The 19532-nt window shown below is 46.2% G+C and overlaps 1 protein-coding gene across 1 annotated transcript in view; it reads left to right on the top strand.

The window, feature by feature from the left end:
- The first annotated feature begins 5334 nt into the window (after positions 1 to 5334).
- The window catches only part of dnah5 (dynein, axonemal, heavy chain 5), a 754701-nt gene continuing 740503 nt past the window's right edge, over positions 5335 to 19532 (top strand). Inside the window, exon 1 of the mRNA XM_085988698.1 lies at positions 5335 to 5736. Coding sequence (XP_085844824.1) covers positions 5599 to 5736 — 138 coding nt within the window. The 5' untranslated portion in view covers positions 5335 to 5598. The remainder of the gene's footprint in view (positions 5737 to 19532) is intronic.

A 19532-nucleotide genomic window follows, 5' to 3' on the forward strand; every position in this document is an offset into this window, starting at 1 on the left:
TAGGGTGCTAACGGGAGGCGCTAAGCAACCAAATTTTTCCCCCATAGAATTTTGGAAGATGACAACCAATGCATCCACTATTTCCATGGCTACCTCTTTTAGTACTCTGTTATACAGATTATCAGGACCTGGAGATTTATCGGCTGTCTGTCCCATTAATTTCTCCAGCACTATTTTTTTACTAATACTAATTTCCTTTAATTCTTCCTTCTCACTAGACCCTTGGTTCCCTAGCATTTCTGGGAAGTTATTTGTGTCCTCTTCCGTGAAGACAGAACCAAAGTATTTGTTTAATTGCTCAGCCATTTCCTTGTTCCCCATTATAAATTCTCCTGTTTCTGACTGTAAGGGACCGACATTTGTCTTCACTAATCTTTTTCTTTTCACATACTTTTAGAAGCTTTTACATCCGCTTTTATGTTCCTTGCAAGTTTACTCTCATACTCTATTTTTCCCCTCTTAATCAATCTCTTGATCCTTTTTTGCTGAACTCTAAACTGCTCCCAATCCTCAGGCTTGCTACTTTTTCTGGCAACTTTATATGACTCCTCTTTGGATTTAATACTATCGTTAATTTCTTTTGTTAGCCATGGTTGGGCCGCTTTTCCTTTTGTGTTTTTGCGCCAGAAAGGAATGTATAACTGTTGCAATTCATGCATTCGTTCCTTAAATGTTAGCCATTGCCTATCCACCGTCATGCCTTTTAATGAAGCTCCCCAATCTATCATAGCCAACTCACTCCTTATACCATCGTAGTTTCCTTTGTTTAGATTTAGGACCCTAGTTTCGGATTGGACGTCTTCATTTTCCATCTTAATGAAGAATTCTTTCATGTTATAGTCACTCTTCCCTAAAGGACACCACACAGCAAGATTATTAATTAACCCCTTCTCATTGCACAATACCCAATCTAGGATAGCCTGTTCCCTAGTTGGCTCCTCAATGTACTGGTCTAAAAAAACATCTTCTACACACTCCAGGAATTCATCCTCTACAGTATTATTGCTAATTTGGTTTGGCCAGTCTATATGTAGATTAAAGACACCCATGATTACTGTAGTACCCTTGTTACATGCATCTCTAATTTCCTGTTTGATGCCATCCCCTACATTACCACTACTGTTTGGAGGCCTATAGACAGCTCCCACCAATGTTTTCTGCCCCTTGGTGCTTCTTAGCTCCACCCAGACTGATTCTACACCTTGATTTTCTGAGCCAATATCCTTTCTCACTATTGCTCTGATTTCATCCTTTACTAACAACGCCACCCCACCTTCTTTTCCTTTTTGCCTGTCCTTCCTAATTATCGAATATCCTTGGATATTCAGCTCCCAGCCTTGATCACCCTGCAGCCATGTCTCCGTAATTGCAATTATATCATACCCGTTTACATCTATTTGCGCTGTTAATTCTTCTATCTTATTACGAATACTTCGTGCATTCAGATACAGTGCCTTTAGATTTGTCTTTTTAACATTTTTAGACATCTTAACATGTTTTAAAATATGGCCCTATTTGTCTTATTAACATTTTTTCTTACCCAGACCCTATTTGTTAGTGCACTCCTTTGTTTGTACGCTCTGTCCCTTCCTGATGCAATCTGGTTATCCGCCGTCCTCCCCACAGTCCCTGCACTTGTCCACAAGGGTTGCAAGAACCTCAAATCTATTGGACAAGTGCAAGGACTGAGGCTCCTACAATACTACCTCCTGGACCCCCGTACCTGCCTCACTCACAATCACACCCTCCTGTCCTTGACCGCGTGTCAATTCTAAAGAATTTAATCTAAGGGGTGTGGCTGCCTCCTGGAGCAAAAGGTCCAGGTAACTTTCTCCCTCCCTGATGTCTCACAATGTCTGCAGCTCGGACTCCAGCTCCTCAGCTTGGAGTCAAAGTTCCTCGAGCCGCAGACACTTACCACAAACATAGTCCCCCTGGACAAAAATGTCCACAAGCTCCCACATATTGCAGCAGCAACACATCTCCTGTTCTCCCATTATTTTAATTATTTAATTAATTAGTTTAGTCTTAATCAAATTATTTACCTCGTTTAGTTTATTAAATTAATTAGATTAAGTTTAGTTTTTTTAATTTAGTTACATGTTATGTTAACTTAAAACTTAGCCCACAGTCACTACCAATCACTTACCTGCCTTACCTGTGATGTCACACTGCCATTTTCTCTTGTTGATGCAGGTCTGCTGCTGCTTTTAACCCCGCTCTCAGGCCTTGGTCTGCTCCAGCTCAGGTCCTCCGCTGCTCTGCGGGAGAAGTTAGGAAAAGCAAGCACCTCCTTCCCCCACTTCACCGATCACCCACACTTACCAACTCCCAGTTGTTCACTCTGTGCTGGCTGCACTCACAGGCTCCTGTATGTATACTGTTTGTGACTCAGATGAGTCACCACTGCTCTGCTACTGTTTCAGGAACCAGTTTAATCCAGTTATCTAGTTAACCAACTCCAGCAGCACTCCAGCAGGAGAGCTTGCTTGTTTGTCTCTGATTAAGCCTGAAGAAACTTAAAAATTTTAAGTTTAAATTTTAACTTAAACAGTTGATCTTACTTAAGAGCTACTAGCAATTAACACTAGATTTTAAAAGAGATTAACTGTTATGTCCGTGTATCTTAATGTTGTGTCCTTCAATAATCAGACAACAGACTGCAGGGAACGATTCAACAGGTTATGAGGGTTACTCTAGAACTAACTGTACAGATCACTACTCAGGGTTTATATACAGGTGTGGTCACTGCCGGTACTACAGTATACAGGAGCTGTAAAAAGTAGTTCTCTCCCTTAAGGTATATATACATTACATACATTACATTAACCCTTAAAACTCCCACGCTTACCAAACTCCCAGTTATTCACTCTGTGCTCACTGCACTCAGTGTAATTTGAAGAGATTTTTCCATTACTAGAAATGTTGGTTGTACATAGGAACAGGAGTCGGCCATTTTGCCTCTCAAGCCTGTTCCGCCATTCAATGAGATCATGGCTGCTCTGTGACCTAACTCCATATACCCGCCTTTGCCCCATATTCCTTCGTACCTTTGGTTAATAAAAATATTTCAATCTCAGATTTTATATTAACAATTGATTTAGCATTGATTGCCATTTGTGGAAGAGAGTTCCAAACTTCTACCACCCTTTGTGTCTAGAAGTGTTCCTAATTTTGCTCCTGTAAGGGCTGGCTCTAATTTTTAGACTATGCCCCCTGTCCTAGACTCCCCAACCACCAGAAATAGTTAGGGCTAAAAATTAATTATAGCTCAGGAATGGGTGGTATCTTTAGAAAAGTTTGAGAATTAACGCCAGGCACTAATGCTTTAGACTGCATGCAAAAGTCATTTCACCTTTGCGCCCAGGAGGATGCTGTGATATGGCATGACACAGGGATGGTATGATGGGCATGTGGTGAGCAAAAGGGATCTAGGGTTTAAGTCATCCTGCTGTGAGGCTGGAGGTCTGTTTGGAGGAGGTGGCAGAGTTCTGGAGGATTTTAGGAAGCTATCTAATACACTGCTCCTCACCTAATTGAAGGTAGGAGAAGTGCTGTCGGAATAGCCTTGGAGGGTAAGGCTTCCTGACGAGAGCCCTTATGTATCTCCTCATCCCTCTGTGCACATGTTCCTGTATTTCTGCCTGCCTACGCGCCCCCCGCTGTAGATCTTGGAGGGCGAGGTGGCGCCAGTACAGCCCCCATTAATGTTGTCAAGTGTAGCAGTTTGAATCTTTGAACAATAAATGTAGCCACTTTGCACTTGCCAGAAGACTGCTGATAAAAAAAAGCTTGAAATTACTCATACAAACTGCTCCAGTGGCTGAAACTGACAAGAAGCCACTGAAACTAACCTGCCCTGACAGCTGCAGGTGATTAATGCTGATGCCTTTAAATAACGTTGCTGGAGCCAGCTTCCTGCAGCTGTGTGCTTGCTCTCCCTCTCGCTGTCTGGTCAAGGCACAAAGATAAGTGGCGACAATGAATTTTGCAGATTGGGCGCCCCGTACGCTCACTGACATCACAATCTGTCTGGTGTTGAAGTCCCTGGTGGTACCTCGTACCTTGATCAAGTCACCCCTTAACATTCTAAATTCCAGGGAATACAACATCAATATAACTTGTATTGAACAACGCTATTGTATTACTCTCGCAGAAGATGAATGTGACAAAATGCTGTATGGCTCATCTAGCTGAAATCGTAACCGGACCTGTCAAGGCTCGGGCTGCTTTTATTATTATAAGAAGCAACTGCTTCTATAATCGAGTTGTCTTCTGTTGTTGCTGAACCACCCGATATGTACTGGAGGGTAGATTCAGCAATGGTAGGAAAGTTGCAAATAGGACTGGAGGTAACTCTGCAGTGTGAAGGATTTTAGGAAGCAGGGAGAGCGGGATCAAGGCAAAGTGGTGTTGGAAGAGGATTCCAGAGAACAGGGGAGTAATAGCTGAATGATTAGTTTGAGAGAGAGCAAACGACAAAGCTGTGATCCAGTCAGAGGAATGGAGGGATTTGAAAATAAGAACGAGGGCCCAAATCAAGTGGTTAGGGTGCACGGAATCAGTGGACCTTGGCGAGGACTGGGATGATGGGTATGCAGGAATTAGTCCGGAGAGGATTCAAGCCACCGAGTTCTGGATTAGCGGTATATTGAGAACCACAAAGAAGGGGAGGCTGGTAAGGATAGAATGTGGGAAATTGATTCGCGAGATGAAGACAGGACTTTAGGCAACAGCAGGAGTGGTCTTGGCAACGGAGTGGGTAAAGTTCAGGGTCAAAAAGACATCGAGTTACCGCTAGAGCCAGGAACAGCAGAGGCTGGAATGCCAGAGGCATGTAGGCAGTAAATGTCCAACCCTACTCTGTTCCTTGAACTATGCTTTATTCACACGAATGGTAATTCGGGCTGATTGCTGGGCCGGAAGGATGCATCGACTCTTATCAAGCGATCAGATAGATTCTTGGTCAATGTTAAGAATTGATGCATTTCACACTTACAGTTCTCCAAACCTGCCGTGGTTACAGTCTATTTGAAAAGCTACATAATTGCTACCTTTTTAATAAGCACTTTAACTCCCACAACAAAAAAAAGGTTGTAACTAGTAGGCCTATAAATCGGCAGAGGAAGGACAGGGAGCGGATTAAAGAGAAATCTCCCACTGCCATCAGTGCAGCTCAGACAGGGACATTTGCGAGCCGGCCTGTCTCATTGAGCAGGAAGCTGTGCGGACTGTGAGCCGAGTGGCTGCTTGTCCGCTTTGTCTCTTCACCTCGGTCCCCAACCCCCCGCAGAGCGGCCGTTGCCTGGATACCAATCTTGTTGTGTGGCCAGCCTTCCTGCGGTGCAGTAAAGTGGAACAGCACGAGGGAAAGAGAGAACCGAACTTCCTCCAACACATCAGGAGGAAGGAAAAAGCCGAGCGAAACAAAGCAAACTTTGTACGAGAGAGATAACCAGCCGCCGAGCAGTGACAAGTAACAGAAAGTCAGTGCGTCCAGGCAACGAGGCAGTGGAGAAGGGAACCTGCCCTCTCTCCCCTGCCTTCAGTGTCAGTAAAACCATAAATAAAAGTGCTTGAGTTGTCAGTGCACAGAGAATGGAAGAAACACGAGGGCCGCGCAGGACCATTCGCGCGGCAAGCGCCGCCAGTCTGTGCCTGAAAGCCGGAGTGGCAGGTCTCAAGAGCAGACCCTCTCAACCCATATCACCGGTGGAGAATAGAAAAGAGATCAAGGTTTGTCAAAAGCTTTCCCTTTTAAGCAAAAACATTTTTTTGAAGTGACTGTACTACCGAATCTCGTTGACCGATTTTTCCTCAGTGATTAGTAAGAGGCTGCGTATCCAGATCGACCGCGCCTTGAAAAATTCCCCGTTGTCGGAAGTGTGTTCACAAATGGGTATTTTTGGTAAAAGTTTGATAAACCTTTGTAAATCATTGTTCGGCCTCAGCTGGCGTATTGTGTCCAATTCTGGGCATCACACTTTAGGGAGGGTGCCAAGGCCCTGGAGAGGGTGCAGAGGAGGTTTACTAGAATGGTACCAGGGATGAAAGACTTCACTTATGTAGAGAGACTGGAGAAACTGGAATTGTTCTCCTCAGAGCAGAGAAGGTTACGGGAAGATGTAATAGAGGGATTCAAAATTATGAAGGGTTTTGATAGAGTAAATAAGGAGAAATTGTTTCCAATGCAGTAGGGTCAGTAACCAGAGGACACAAAGTTAAGGTAATTGGCAAAAGAAATAGAAGGGAGATGAGGAAAAATGTTTTTATGCAGCTAGCTATTATTGGCCCAGAAATTCGGGACCACACGGGTGAGTATGCATAGGGTACTCACGCGTAGGCCCAACAAAATTGCCAGTTTTGTGCGCGCACTGTGCATGCGCGGGAAACCGGAACTTCCGTTCCCTTAAAGGAAGGGGTTCACAGGTCGAACGCGTGCGCCGGAGAGGCAGCGTGTGCGCCTGGAACTTACTTTTTTTTTGCAGGTTTCTCCGGGAGGGTAAGTCCCCAGGAGTTACACTTTTAAAAAGCAGTCGCAAGGCCTGCTTTTAACAAGGTAAGTGGTGAATTAAGTAAAATTAAAACATTTTTTCCACAGGTTTATTATTTTTAAATACTTTAAAGAAAGGTAAGTTTATTTGTAGCCCCGTTAGAAACTGTAATTAATTTTTTCAAAAATTAAAATTATTGTTTATAATAGTTATTTTATGTAATTTATAGTTATTTTAAAAATGTGATGTCTTTTTAAAATTTATTTGAAGTTTTAGTTATGTTTTGGGGCTGATTTGTATTTATAGTTTTGACAGCTCTTCCTGTCAAATTTATGAATGAAGCATTCCCTGCTACCATTGGCTCTCCATGGCCCACATGATCCCAGGGGACGCTTCGAACTAACTGCGCCCCGGGATGCGCAAGCACTGCGCGCCGGCAGTTGGAGGAGGCCCAGGATTGGAATCCCATGCGGGCCCACAGCACAACGGCCGGCGCACTAGGTAAGTGCAGGTCGGAGGCTTGCACCCGCGGGAAGCCTCCGACCCGAATTTCTGGGCCAATATCTGGAATGCACTGCCTGAAAGGGTGGTGGAAGCAGATTCCATAGTAACTTTCAAAAGGGAATTGGATATATACTTGAAAAGGAAACATTTGCAGGACTATGGGGAACGAGCAGGGGAGTGGGTCTAATTGGATAGCTCTTTCAAAGAGTCAGCACAGGCACGATGGGCCGAATAGCATCCCTCTGTGTTATATGACTCTAAGATTCTAATTACCCTGTTACCCTTAAGAGAAGTGAACTTAAACTCCAGGATATCAATTTCTCAGTTTAACAGTACAATTTTGGGTACATTTTACAGATAGCATGCTCATGGTCCCAACAGGACTAGACCTAAGTTTAAAAAAATTATTTGTTCATGGAATGTGGGCGTCGCTGGCAAGGCCAGCTTTTATTGCCCATCCCTAATTGCCCTTGAGAAGGTGGTGGTGAGCCACCTTCTTGAACCACTGCAGTCCGTGTGGTGAAGGTACTCCTACAGTGCTGTTAGGGAGGGAGTTCCAGGATTTTGACCCAGCGATGATATACTTCCAAGTCAGGATGGTGTGTGACTTGGAGGGGAACTTGGAGGTGGTGGTGTTCCAATGCGCCTGCTGCCCTTGTCCTTCTAGGTGGTAGAGGTCGTGGGTTTTGGAGGTGCTGCCGAAGAAGACTTGGTGAGTTGCTGCAGTGCATCTAAGTAAACCCTTGATGCATTGCTGCCAATATCATGTTCATCTAACTAATTTAAAAGGAATTAAGTGAAATAACATTAACAGCTTTAATTTATTCCACTTAACTGTTACGTTGTGGGTATTAGTGTGTTTCTAATAATCAATTTTACAAATTTGCAGTCCCAATATGAAACTTCGCATGCTGTGAGTGCATATAGGAAATTCAGGTGTGTGTTTCTCATGATTTTTCATCTAAGAATGTGAATTCATAAAATGAGTCCATTAATCTTTTGTTTCACTTGAGCCTTTTGAATTTTGTTCTCTTCCAGTTTTATGGGCAAAACTGAACTTAAATTGTCTGCTTGATTTTACATTATCCGTGCATTGTTGAGACCTGAATTGTACCCCCTCTCAATCATCTTTCCTCCAATGAGCAAGTTCAGTTCTGACCTCACCATTTATAGATAATGCTTTCTGGGGACTGAAGGAGGAACAAAATTGAATAATACAAAATTGTAACATTGGTATATGCAGAAATAAATACAGATTTTATACTGTAGGCCAGAAAATGGGAATAAGAGTGTGGAAGGCTTGCAGGCGATGAAGATGATTCAGCATGTAGTGATAGAAAAAATGTCTTCTGAAAGCAGTGAAAAAGATTATTGGTGTCATAAATCTCATCATCAAGAAACTACCTATGAAATAACACTGGACGGCCAGCTGGTGGCGCCGTCCAAGGAGTATAAATACTCGTGCGTTGGCCCCAGCTTGCCAGGGACATTTTGTAAGACAAGGAGCTAGTGGATACAACTAGACCTCCATGTTCTGAAACAAGTTGATTAAAGCCTTGCTTTATGCTCAAACCAAGTGCGTAGTGAGTTTTATTACGTCAATTTAATCAACTTGATATCGACTCCACGCTTTGGGTGATTTCGGGAACAGCCAGCTACGACTCAAACCGTAGAAGGGAACTCAGACAAGTAATCGATCCATCATGGAGAAACTACTCAGACCCGCCCGTCTTGACCTGGACCCAAATTCACTTACAGCTGCTAAGTTATGGAAACACTGGTATCGTACTTTCAGCAACTTCCTCAGGGTGTGTGGTGAAAATATTCCTGATAAATTAGAAATACTTGCTAATTACGTTTCCCTCATGTGTTTGACTATATCGAAGACTGTGTAGACTATGACGCCGCTATCCAAATACTACAGCAGCTATATGTCAAGTCCCCAAATGAAATTTTTTCTCGGCATCTACTGGCCACAACTCGACAACAACCCGGGGAATCACTTGACAAATTCCTTCAGAAACTTCGCAGGCTCAGCAAGGATTGTAACCTTAAAGCTGTTACAGCTGAGCAGTACCAGGAGGAGTTAATTCGTGATTCCTTTATTAATGGGATTGCGTCTCCCTTCATACGTCAGCGTCTATTGGAGAATAAAACCCTCAAGTTACAGGCTGCCTATGACCAGGCATGTTCTCTGGACTTACCAAAGAGGAATGCAGACACCTATCTTTCACCACGTGCACAGGCTGCTGCTATCACTTTTAGTGACTCCTTCAATAGGCCTCGGGCAGAAGCCCTCACGGATGACGACTCCAACCCGGCTGATGACAACCCTACCCTAGAAACCTACACTGATGACGACCCCGCCCTAGCGGCATCTTGGCAATCTGGAAGGAAGTGTTTCTTCTGTGGAGGTGCATTCCACTATAGGAAATTTTGTCCTGCTCGTAACGCGACCTGCAATCATTGCAGCAAGAAAGGTCACTTTTCTAAGGTATGCCAGGCAAGAGCCGCTGTTAGTAAGAAAGGCCACTTTTCTAAGGTATACCGGTCGAGAGCTCCTGTTAGTTTTGCAGCTACTATCTATAAAACTGCTCCTCCCCCAAGAGCCACTACTAAGGTTACAGCTGCAATCTATAAAATTGCTCCTCCCCCAAGAACCACTACTAAGGTTACAGCTGTCTAGGGTAAAACTGCCCCTCCTCCCATCACAGCTGTTTTTCCCCAAAGTTTGTCCTATGCAGCCACAAAGGTTTCGGTAAATGGACACATTTTGAGTGCACTAATCGACTCATGCAGCTCTGACAGCTTCATTAGTGAGTGGGCTGTCAGTAAGTTAAAACAGCATATTTACCCCTTGGACAGGGAAATTGCAATGGCTCTGACGACACTGACCATCAATTCTTCCGGCTTTTGTCTTGTCGACCTTATTCTCAATGGCTGCACTTATTTCTCCACCCGGCTCGGGGTGCTCAAGAACCTATGCAGTGATGTGCTCCTGGGACAGGATTTCCAGAAACAACACAAAAGACTCACTTTCGAGTTTGGAGGGTCAAAGCCGGAGCTTACTATTTCCAAAGTACCGTTTTGTGCACTTTCGGCGGCTTCGCTCGACGAGCCCTCCTTGTTGGCCAATCTTTCCCCCCGATGTAAGCCCATAGTCACTAAATCACGACGTTTCAGCCAAGATGATCGAGCCTTTATCGAGGCAGAAATTCTTGCCTTCTAGCTGACGGTATCATTGAGCCATGTTCATCTTCCTGGCGGGCTCAACTCGTCATTGTTAAAAATCCTCTGAAGCAACACAAGAAACGTCTTTGCATCGATTACTCGCAAACTATTAACCAGTATACCGACCTGGATGCCTACCCACTACCACGCATCGATGACATGGTCAATAACCTTGCCAACTACAAGATATTTTCAACTTTCGATTTAAAGAGCGCATATCATCAAGTACCGTTAAAGGACTCTGACAAAAAGTATATAGCCTTTGAGGGCAATGGCCGGCTTTACCAGTTTTGTCACCTTCCATTTGGGGTCACCAATGGGGTGGCCGTCTTTCAACGGGCAATGGATAGCTTAGTCAAACAGGAGAACTTAACGGACACTTTTCCATATCTGGATAATATCACCATTGCTGGTCATGACCAGAAGGAGCATGATGCCAATCTCCAGAAATTTTTTGATGTTCTCCGTCGTCGCAACTTAACCTTAAATGAGTCCAAATCTGTGAAATCAGTACCATCAGTCAACATCCTTGGCTACTGGGTGGGCAACGGTGTCATCAAACCAGATCTGGAGCGACTTCGTCCGCTTCAGGAGCTCCCTCCCCCTACGAATCTCGGCTCTCTTCGTCGGGCACTCGACATGTTCGCCGATTATGCAAAATGGATACCCCACTTCTCCGACAAGATCCAGCCTCTGCTTCATGCAAAGTCATTTCCATTAGAGGCAACGGCTATTTCAGCTTTCAACCTCCTCAAGCGACAACTGGAAAAAGCCACGCTTCATTCCATTGATGAAAATCTTCCTTTCGTGGTTGAGTGCGATGCATCAGATGTGGCGATCTCTACTACCTTGAATCAAGGTGGTCGACCCGTTGCATTTCTGTCCAGAACTTTGCAGGGTAGCGAGCTCCATTATTCCCCTGTCGAGAAGGAGGCTACGGCCATCATCGAAGCGGTACGTAAATGGAGTCATTTTCTCGCTCATCGCCATTTCACACTTATAACCGATCAGCGCTCCGTGGCCTTTATGCTGGATAACCGGAAACGCACTAAGATCAAGAATAACAAAATACAACTCTGGAGGATGGAATTGGCTGCCTTTGGATACACCATACATTATCGACCCGGCAAAGAGAATGTGGCCCCGGATACCCTCACGCGGGCATTCTGCTCTTCTATGCCAACTTCGACTCTGGCGGATCTTCATACTGACTTATGCCATCCTGGCGTTACCTGAATGTTGCACTTTGTGCGATCTAAAAATCTCCCATTTTCTACGGAAGATGTGAAAAGAACGTGCTCCTCCTGTAAAATTTGTGCGGAGTTAAAACTGCAATTCTTCCATCCATCAGATGGCTCGCTCATACACGCTATGCAGCCTATGCAGCGACTCAGCATTGACTTTAAAGGGCCATTGCCTTCCTCAACGCGGAACACCTACTTACTGACTATGGTGGACGAATATTCACGCTTTCCCTTTGCTTTCCCCTGTCCCAATATGCTTACTTCCACAGTGATCAAATGCCTTGATCAAGTCTTTTCCCTTTGCGGTACGGCCAATTTCATCCACTCTGATCGGGGTCCCTCCTTCATGTCAAGTGAACTCAAAAGTTATCTCTCCCAACGGGGAATCACCACAAGTAAAACGACACCGTACCATCCCATCGGTAACGGACAGGTTGAGAGATACAACACTATCATTTGGAACGCTGTTCGTCTTGCGCTGAGGTCACGCAATCTGCCAGACCAGCAGTGGGAAACTATGCTCCCTAACGCATTGCATTCCATCAGGTCTCTCCTTTCTACTTCTACCAATGTCACACCTCACGAGCGATTCTTCAGCTTCCAGCATCGCTCCACCCATGGGACGTCTCTGCCGTCATGGTTGGCAGCTCCTGGCCCCGTGCTGCTCCGAAGATTCGTCCGATCGTCGAAAACCGATCCTCTAGTCGACGAGCTAGAACTTACAGACGTCAACCCCACGTACGCCCACGTGCGGTACCCAGATGGCTGGGAGTCCACCGTTTCACTCCGGGACCTGGCTCCCTGTCCGGCCGGTTCCGCGGACCCGACTGATGGAGGGACCCGCGGGGATGAGGCCGACACTCTGCGCTCCCCCGAGGATGACGCCCTACCTGGGACATCGAGGGATCTGCCGGCTGCCCCGCCGGATCCGCTCCGGGAGCCGTGCGCTCCCCGTGGGATGGCCACCCCGGGCCAGGACGCTGGTCAATCTCCGGCTAACCAACGGGACGATGCCAGTTCTGCGCCTGTGGGGACCCGCACCCGGAGTCACGATCTCCCCAGCCTCCCTCGGGTCGATCAGAGCAACACGGGCCCTGTCGATCCACCGGCACGGATCAAGCGGCCCAGGGAACAAGGCACAGTCCGGGGAGACGTGCCTTCTGGCCATAAACAAAAATCTAAAAGACTGCGGCTATTCGTGGTCCGCCTAATCCGTTAAGAGGAAGTCGTCGGACTTCCAAATCTTTTAGACAGGAAGAATGTCATAAATCTCATCATCGAGAAACTACCTATGAAATAACACTGGATGGCCAGTTGGTGGCGCCGTCTAAGGAGTATAAATACTCGGGCGTTGGCCCCAGCTTGCCAGGGACATTTTGTAAGACAAGGAGCTAGTGGATACAACTAGACCTCCATGTTCTGAAACAAGTTGATTAAAGCCTTGCTTTATGCTCAAACCAAGTGCGTAGTGAGTTTTAGTACGTCACTTGGTTCTGTTCTTGTTATGACTATGACTGCAGGGATATATTAATTAGTTAGTTTAAGACTCCCTGTTTGATTGTGGCAGTGTGGTTGAAACAAACGTTTGGTTAGCACAAAATTATCTACAGCACATAGGTGAGGATGAGACAGATGTTGGGATTTAAACATTTAACAGCCCTTACAAAGAAAGGAAATCCTAAAAATATTACTTTTATTAGAAAATGTACTATAGTTTATAGGTTGTGGGTTCAAGTCCCACTCCAGGGACTTGAGCACATAAAGCTAGGCTGACACTCCAGTGCAGTGCTGAGGGAGTGCTGCACTGTCGGAGGTGCTGTCTTTCAGATGAGATGTTAAACTGAGGCCCCGTCTGCTCTCTCAAGTGGATGTAAAAGATCCCATGGCACTATTTTGAAGAAAAGTAGGGGAGTTATCCCCGGTGTTTTGATCAATATTTATCCCTCAACCAACATAACAAAAACAGATTATCTGGTCATTATCACATTGCTGTTTGTGGGACCTTACTGTGCGCAAATTGGCTGCACGCTTCCCACATGACAACAGTGACTTCAGTTCAAAAGTACTTCATTGACTGTAAAGCGCTTTGAGACGTCCGGTGGTCATGAAAGGCACTATATAAATGCAAATCTTTTTTTAACAGTTTTATATTCACACAATGGCCCAGAATTTGCAGTGGGTACTAACAGCAAATGAACAGCGTTCGCTATTATTACCACTTTGAAACTGATTGCAACTTCAGGATTTAGTGCATGCGCATCCTAATGCAGAAATCCTGAAGTTGCGATCTGTCATTCACTTCTCCAACATTGGCTGTGATGTGGCCTCCCCCCCACCCTGCCACTGCCGCCATCCCCCTGCCCCCCCCCTTAGCCAGCAATCAGTGTAATCAGGAAAATCAGTTAAACCAACAAACACTTGAACTTTTCTGTGGTAATATCGCTATTAAATACCCCACTAAAAGTTAGACCTTGTTGGATTAGGTGTAACTGGGGTTTTAACAGTGTATTGACAACTAAATAAACGTTATGGTCCTGAAAAACTAATTTTAATTTTGTGGAGTGTCAAATTTCTCCATTATAATAAAAATTAGAATTTTTAAGAAACTTTAAAAAAATTGTATTTTTTAAAAGTTTGATAAGGTTTACATTTTTCCCAATGTGAGAGCCCCAATCTTTGTTTTGCTTTCTATAACATGTTTAAAAAGTCAGAATAAAAGGTGCTTATTCACTCCCTGGTTCCCTGTCTGTGAGAATTCTGCATTGTGATTGGCTGCATAAACAGCTTGTTGACATCACAGCAGATCGCGCGATGGAATGCCCACTACGCTACACTGATCTCAATTACACGTCGAAAAATCCAAACTTCTCGCCACAGAGATTGCGAGATCTTTGTGGGCATTTTTCTTCGGGGCCAGTGGCGAACGCCTTTGCTTCGCCACTGACTGCAAATTGTGGGCCATTGTTTTCATGGTATACAATATACTTGGTTAACTGTACATAATATAGAAGGACATGGAGTGAGCTTCTTGTACAAACTTACAGTCAACCCAGAAGACTTAATTCTGGTGAATAGTATTAGGGGACTAAATTTGATGAGGCCTGAAAACGGGTGCAGGGATAGCGAAGTGCGATCTGCCCGTTGAAAGTAATGCAGACAGCACGTGAAATTCATGCTGCTTGCTAATTAACATGATTGAAACGCTGAGCCTGGTGCTGAACTTGCTGCTGGTTGGCTCAGCACTCAGCAGGGGGCCCAATTTCGTGGGAAGTGTGATCTCTATTTAAAGGTAGCCTGCAGTGTGAAACGTTATCTGCACTTCTTAAAGGGGAGGTGCTTTCTGAAAGAAGCATCTCATTGTTAGTGTAGCTAAGGAAAGGGAAGGTGCCTATGGTGCAACAGGGCAGAGAAAGGGCACCTCAGTTCTCAGACGCTGCACTGAAGGCCTTAGTGCAAGGGGTCGAAAGGAGGAGACATGTCTGCTACCCGCAGGGGGCCAGGAAGTCCCCCAAGCAGACTGTAAGAAGGCAGTGGGAGCAGATTGCTGAAGCGGTTAGGGCCACCAGTCTTTCCCCCAGGACCTGGATCCAGTGCTGAAAGCAGTTTAATGACCTCACACGACTGGTGAAGGTTAGTGAATGCATCTTCAAATGCCATATCCCACCATCTGCACCATGAAGACCTAAAAAAGGGTATCAGGACTGCCAAAAGGAAACAGACACTGCGGATTGAGGATCATTTCCACAACAACTCGGACCCCCGATGCATGTGGCAAGGCATCCAGTCCATCACTGACTACAAGAGTAAAAACACCAGCCCCCCGGTTAGCGATGCCTCCCTTCTGGAGGAGCTTAACAACTTCTACGCTCGCTTTGACAGGGACAACAGGGAGCCGGCTACCAAAACCTTGCCACCCCCGGAAGACCAGGTGCTCACTCTGTCGACCTCCGACGTAAGGGGTGTTCTACGCGGAGTGAACACACGAAAGGCTGCTGGACCTGATAGCATCCCTGGACGGGTACTCAAGGAATGTGCTGATCAGCTGGCTGATGTCTTCACCGCCATCTTCAATCTGCCATTGGCCCAGGCAGTAGTCCCTACATGCTTCAAGACCGCTACCATTATTCCTGTGCCAAAGCAAACGGCTGTGACGTGTCTGAACGACTATCGACCTGTCGCACTCACACCCATCATAATGAAGTGTTTCGAGAGACTGGTCCTGGCTCACATCAAAGCCAGTGTTCCCGCCTCTCTTGACCAACACCAGTTTGCCTATCGTGCAAACAGATCAACGGAGGATGCAATCACAACTGCTCTACACTCTGCACTGAATCACTTAGATGGTAAAGAGACCTACATCAGAATGCTGTTCATAGATTACAGCTCAGCATTCAACACTATTGTCCCCAAAAAGCTGGCCACCAAACTCCACACTCTTGGCCTGAACACTTCCCTTTGCAACTGGACCCTGGACTTCCTAATGCACAGACCCCAGTCTGTCAAATTAGGTAACCACACCTCCCCCCCCCCCCACCCTGACCCTGAACACGGGGGCCCCACAAGGATGTGTGCTGAGCCCCCTCCTCTACTCCCTCTTCACCCACGACTGTGTGGCTGTTAATGGTTCCAACACCATCATCAAGTTTGCGGATGATACCACGGTGGTAGGCCAGATCACCAACAACGATGAGTCAGCCTACAGGGAGGAGGTCCAGCATCTCGTGAAGTGGTGCGCCAATAACAACCTGGCCCTTAACATCAAGAAAACCAAGGAAATCATTGTGGACTTCAGGAAGCCTAAAGGTGGAAGTCACACCCCCATCCACATCCATGGGGCTGTGGTGGAAAGGGTGGACAGCTTTAAGTTCCTCGGAGTCCACATCACGGAAGACCTCTCCTGGTCCCTCAATACCCCCTCTTTGGTGAAGAAGGCCCAGCAGCGCCTATATTTCCTAAGGAGGCTGAAGGGATGTAACCTGTCACCCCTGATCCTCTCTAACTTTTACCGCTGCACAATAGAGAGCATCCTGACGAACTGTATCACAGTATGGTATGGCAGCTGTAGCTCCTATGACCGGAAAGCCCTGCAGCGGGTAGTCAAAACTGCCCAACGCATTACCGGCACCCGGCTACCGACCATAGAGAACATCTACCAGAAACGCTGTATACGGAGGTCACTGACCATCATCAAAGACCCTACCCACCCCAGCCACAGTCTGTTCGCCCCCCTGCCATCTGGGAGATGCTACAGATGCATTCGCACCCGAACGACCAGATTTAGGAACAGCTTCTTTCCCAGGGCTGTCATCCTACTGAACTCCACAAATAAACTCTAAAGCCTGCACATCTGCCAATGCACTTTATTATGTTTATGTTAATGTATTACAAGCCAAATGAATGTTGAATGTTTAAATGTCTTAATCTAAATGTACACTCTCGGGAGCCGCAAGCCTACATTTCGTTGTACTGCACTTGTGCACTAACAATGACAATAAAGTTGATTATGATTATGATTATGATGCATCACACCCCCATCACTCACCTACCAACAATCACTATCAATCACCATTCATACCTCACAATCATACCTTCATCTCACCCTCACACACTTACCACTGTTGAAAGTCTCACGCCCAGATCTCACACCTTGCATACAATGCCAGCTATTCACCCATGATGGGCACATCACCCAAACACTTTGCACCACACTCACTGACACACTTCCCTTTCTCCTGCAGGCCAAGGTGGTGCATAACCGGCACCAGCCGCAGCGAACAGGCGAAGGGCAGGCACGGCTGCAGAACCTGACCCAGCTGGAGAAGACAGTGCTGGATATCATTGGAGGGGCCGTCACTGAGGCTGTGGCGATTGGTGAAACTGAAAGCATTGTTGATGATGGTATGCTCATACTTAATCCTCTTTCTCACATCCCACTTCCCCCTCATCCCACAATCTCTTCTCACTTACAAGCTGCTGATGGTGTAAACATGCACATCTTGCTTTCTGCCCCACACCTCACCACAACGCTACCCTTGTGCCTCTCTCCTTTCAGATACCCAGGAACTACTACCAGCCCAGCCTGTGCAGGAAGAACAAAAAGAGGAGAGTGATAGAGAAGAAGAGACACCGTCACTCGACCTGACACTCGCAGGCTCCAGCTTAGAAAATGGCTCTGTGCGAACTTTAGAGGGCAGTATAGAGGCAGGATCTGCACGTGGTGAGAACATAAGAATATAAGAACATACGAATTAGGAGCGGGAGTAGGTCATACGGCTCTTCGAGCCTACTTCACCATTCAATAAGATCATGGTTGATCTTCGACCTCAACTCCACTTTTCCACCTGATCCCCGTATCGCTTGATTCCCCTAGAGTCCAAAAATCTATCTCAGCCTTGAATATACTCAACGGTTCAGCATCCTTAGCCCTTTGGGGTAGGGAGTTCCAAAGATTCACAACCCTTTGAGTAAAGATATTCCTCCTCATCTCAATCTTAAATGGCCGAGCCCTTATCCTGAGGCTATGCCCCCTAGTTCTAGACTCTCCAGCTAGGGGAAACAACCTCTCAGCATCTACCCTATCAATCCCCCTCAGAATCTTATGGGGGAAAAATTCGGTTGATTTAGCGTCTCCCATTTGCGCCCTAAGAGGGCGCTAACAGGGCGCAAAGCAACTAGCGCCTGAGCGCGCCGATGTTTGCGCCGCTCGCGAAATTGACCAGACATTTTGCAGTGGCGTTAAACACTACCGCCACGATCTCCTGCGTCTGCAGATCGTGACGTTAGCCAAGTGTGCAACGCCCCTGTAGCGCCCCGGATTGTACATTGAGTCACGCCCCCTGCCTTTCCGCCTGCCGCTAGCAACGACAGATAGAGGGGAACGTTTTGCAGTTGGGAAGGGGCTGAGGGAGCGCTATTTAAAGGGGGCCGTTTCCTGCCTTTCCTTGTTGGCAAAATTTTTGGTACATACAGGTTGAGAGGGAGAGAGACGACGCGGAAAGATTTAACACTGTCCGAAGGAGTTTTGGCCCTCAGCGCCACTTTTGAGGTTCCTAAGCGCCGAGCTCTTCCCCATAGCCTATCAATTGATGTACAGATCTCTCCAGGCCGAGATTAAAGGCTGCAATGTGCAGGGTGTGGCTGGACAGCAACATCGACCCCCCCCCTTTAAGAAGTGGCCGACACCAGTCTGTCTGTGTTCCATTGCTAACTGACATCATCTGAGCTTCGCCAGCATTCTGAGGTAGCGCCTCGCTCCTCGATGTTAGCACCTTAAGACAGGTGTGTAGCCTGATTTAGCGCTCAAATCACCTCCAGGGGTGATAGAGGCCAAGTTTGCAGTCGGGGGCGATAATTAGCGCCGGGCGCTAAACTTTGCACCCGGCCAATAATAGCGTCCCAAACGGGGTGATACCGAATTTCTTCCCCTATGTTTCAATGAGATCATCGCTCATTCTTCTAAACTACGGAGAGTATAGGCACAATCTACTCAATCTCTCCTCATAGGACAACCCTCTCACCCCAGGGATCAATCTAGTGAACCTTCGTTGCACGCCTCTAAGGCAAGTATATCCTTCCTCAGATAAGGAGACCAAAACTGTGCACAGTACTCCAGGTGTGGTCTCACCAAAGCCCTGTACAATTGTAGCAAGACTTCCTTACTCGTGTACTCCAATCCCCTTGCAATAAAGGCCAACATGCTATTTGCCTTCCTAATTGCTTGCTGTACCTGCATGCTAACCTTCTGTGTTTCCTGTACGAGGACACCTAAATCTCTCTGAACACCAACATTTAATAGTTTCTCGCCATTTAAAAAACTAGAAGTTCGTCATAGCCAAGAAATGGGCAGTGTTTAGACTAAAAATGGTTAAATAGTGCCAGTTGAAAATCGTCTAGATTGCAGGCAAAATTCGTCCTCACTCTAAAATGATTGCAGTTATGATTCTAGTCGAAAAGCTCAAGCTCATTGGCGTTAGACTGAAAAGATGGACCAATATCGGGGGCAGTCTAAATGCAAGTAATGATTGCCACAGGCTTTTTTCACTGCTTAAAGTGAAGGTTC

The sequence above is a fragment of the Somniosus microcephalus genome, chromosome 5 (assembly GCF_052327205.1).
Source record: "Somniosus microcephalus isolate GS21.2 chromosome 5, FLI_Smic_1.0, whole genome shotgun sequence".
Classification (NCBI taxonomy): Eukaryota; Metazoa; Chordata; class Chondrichthyes; order Squaliformes; family Somniosidae; genus Somniosus; species Somniosus microcephalus.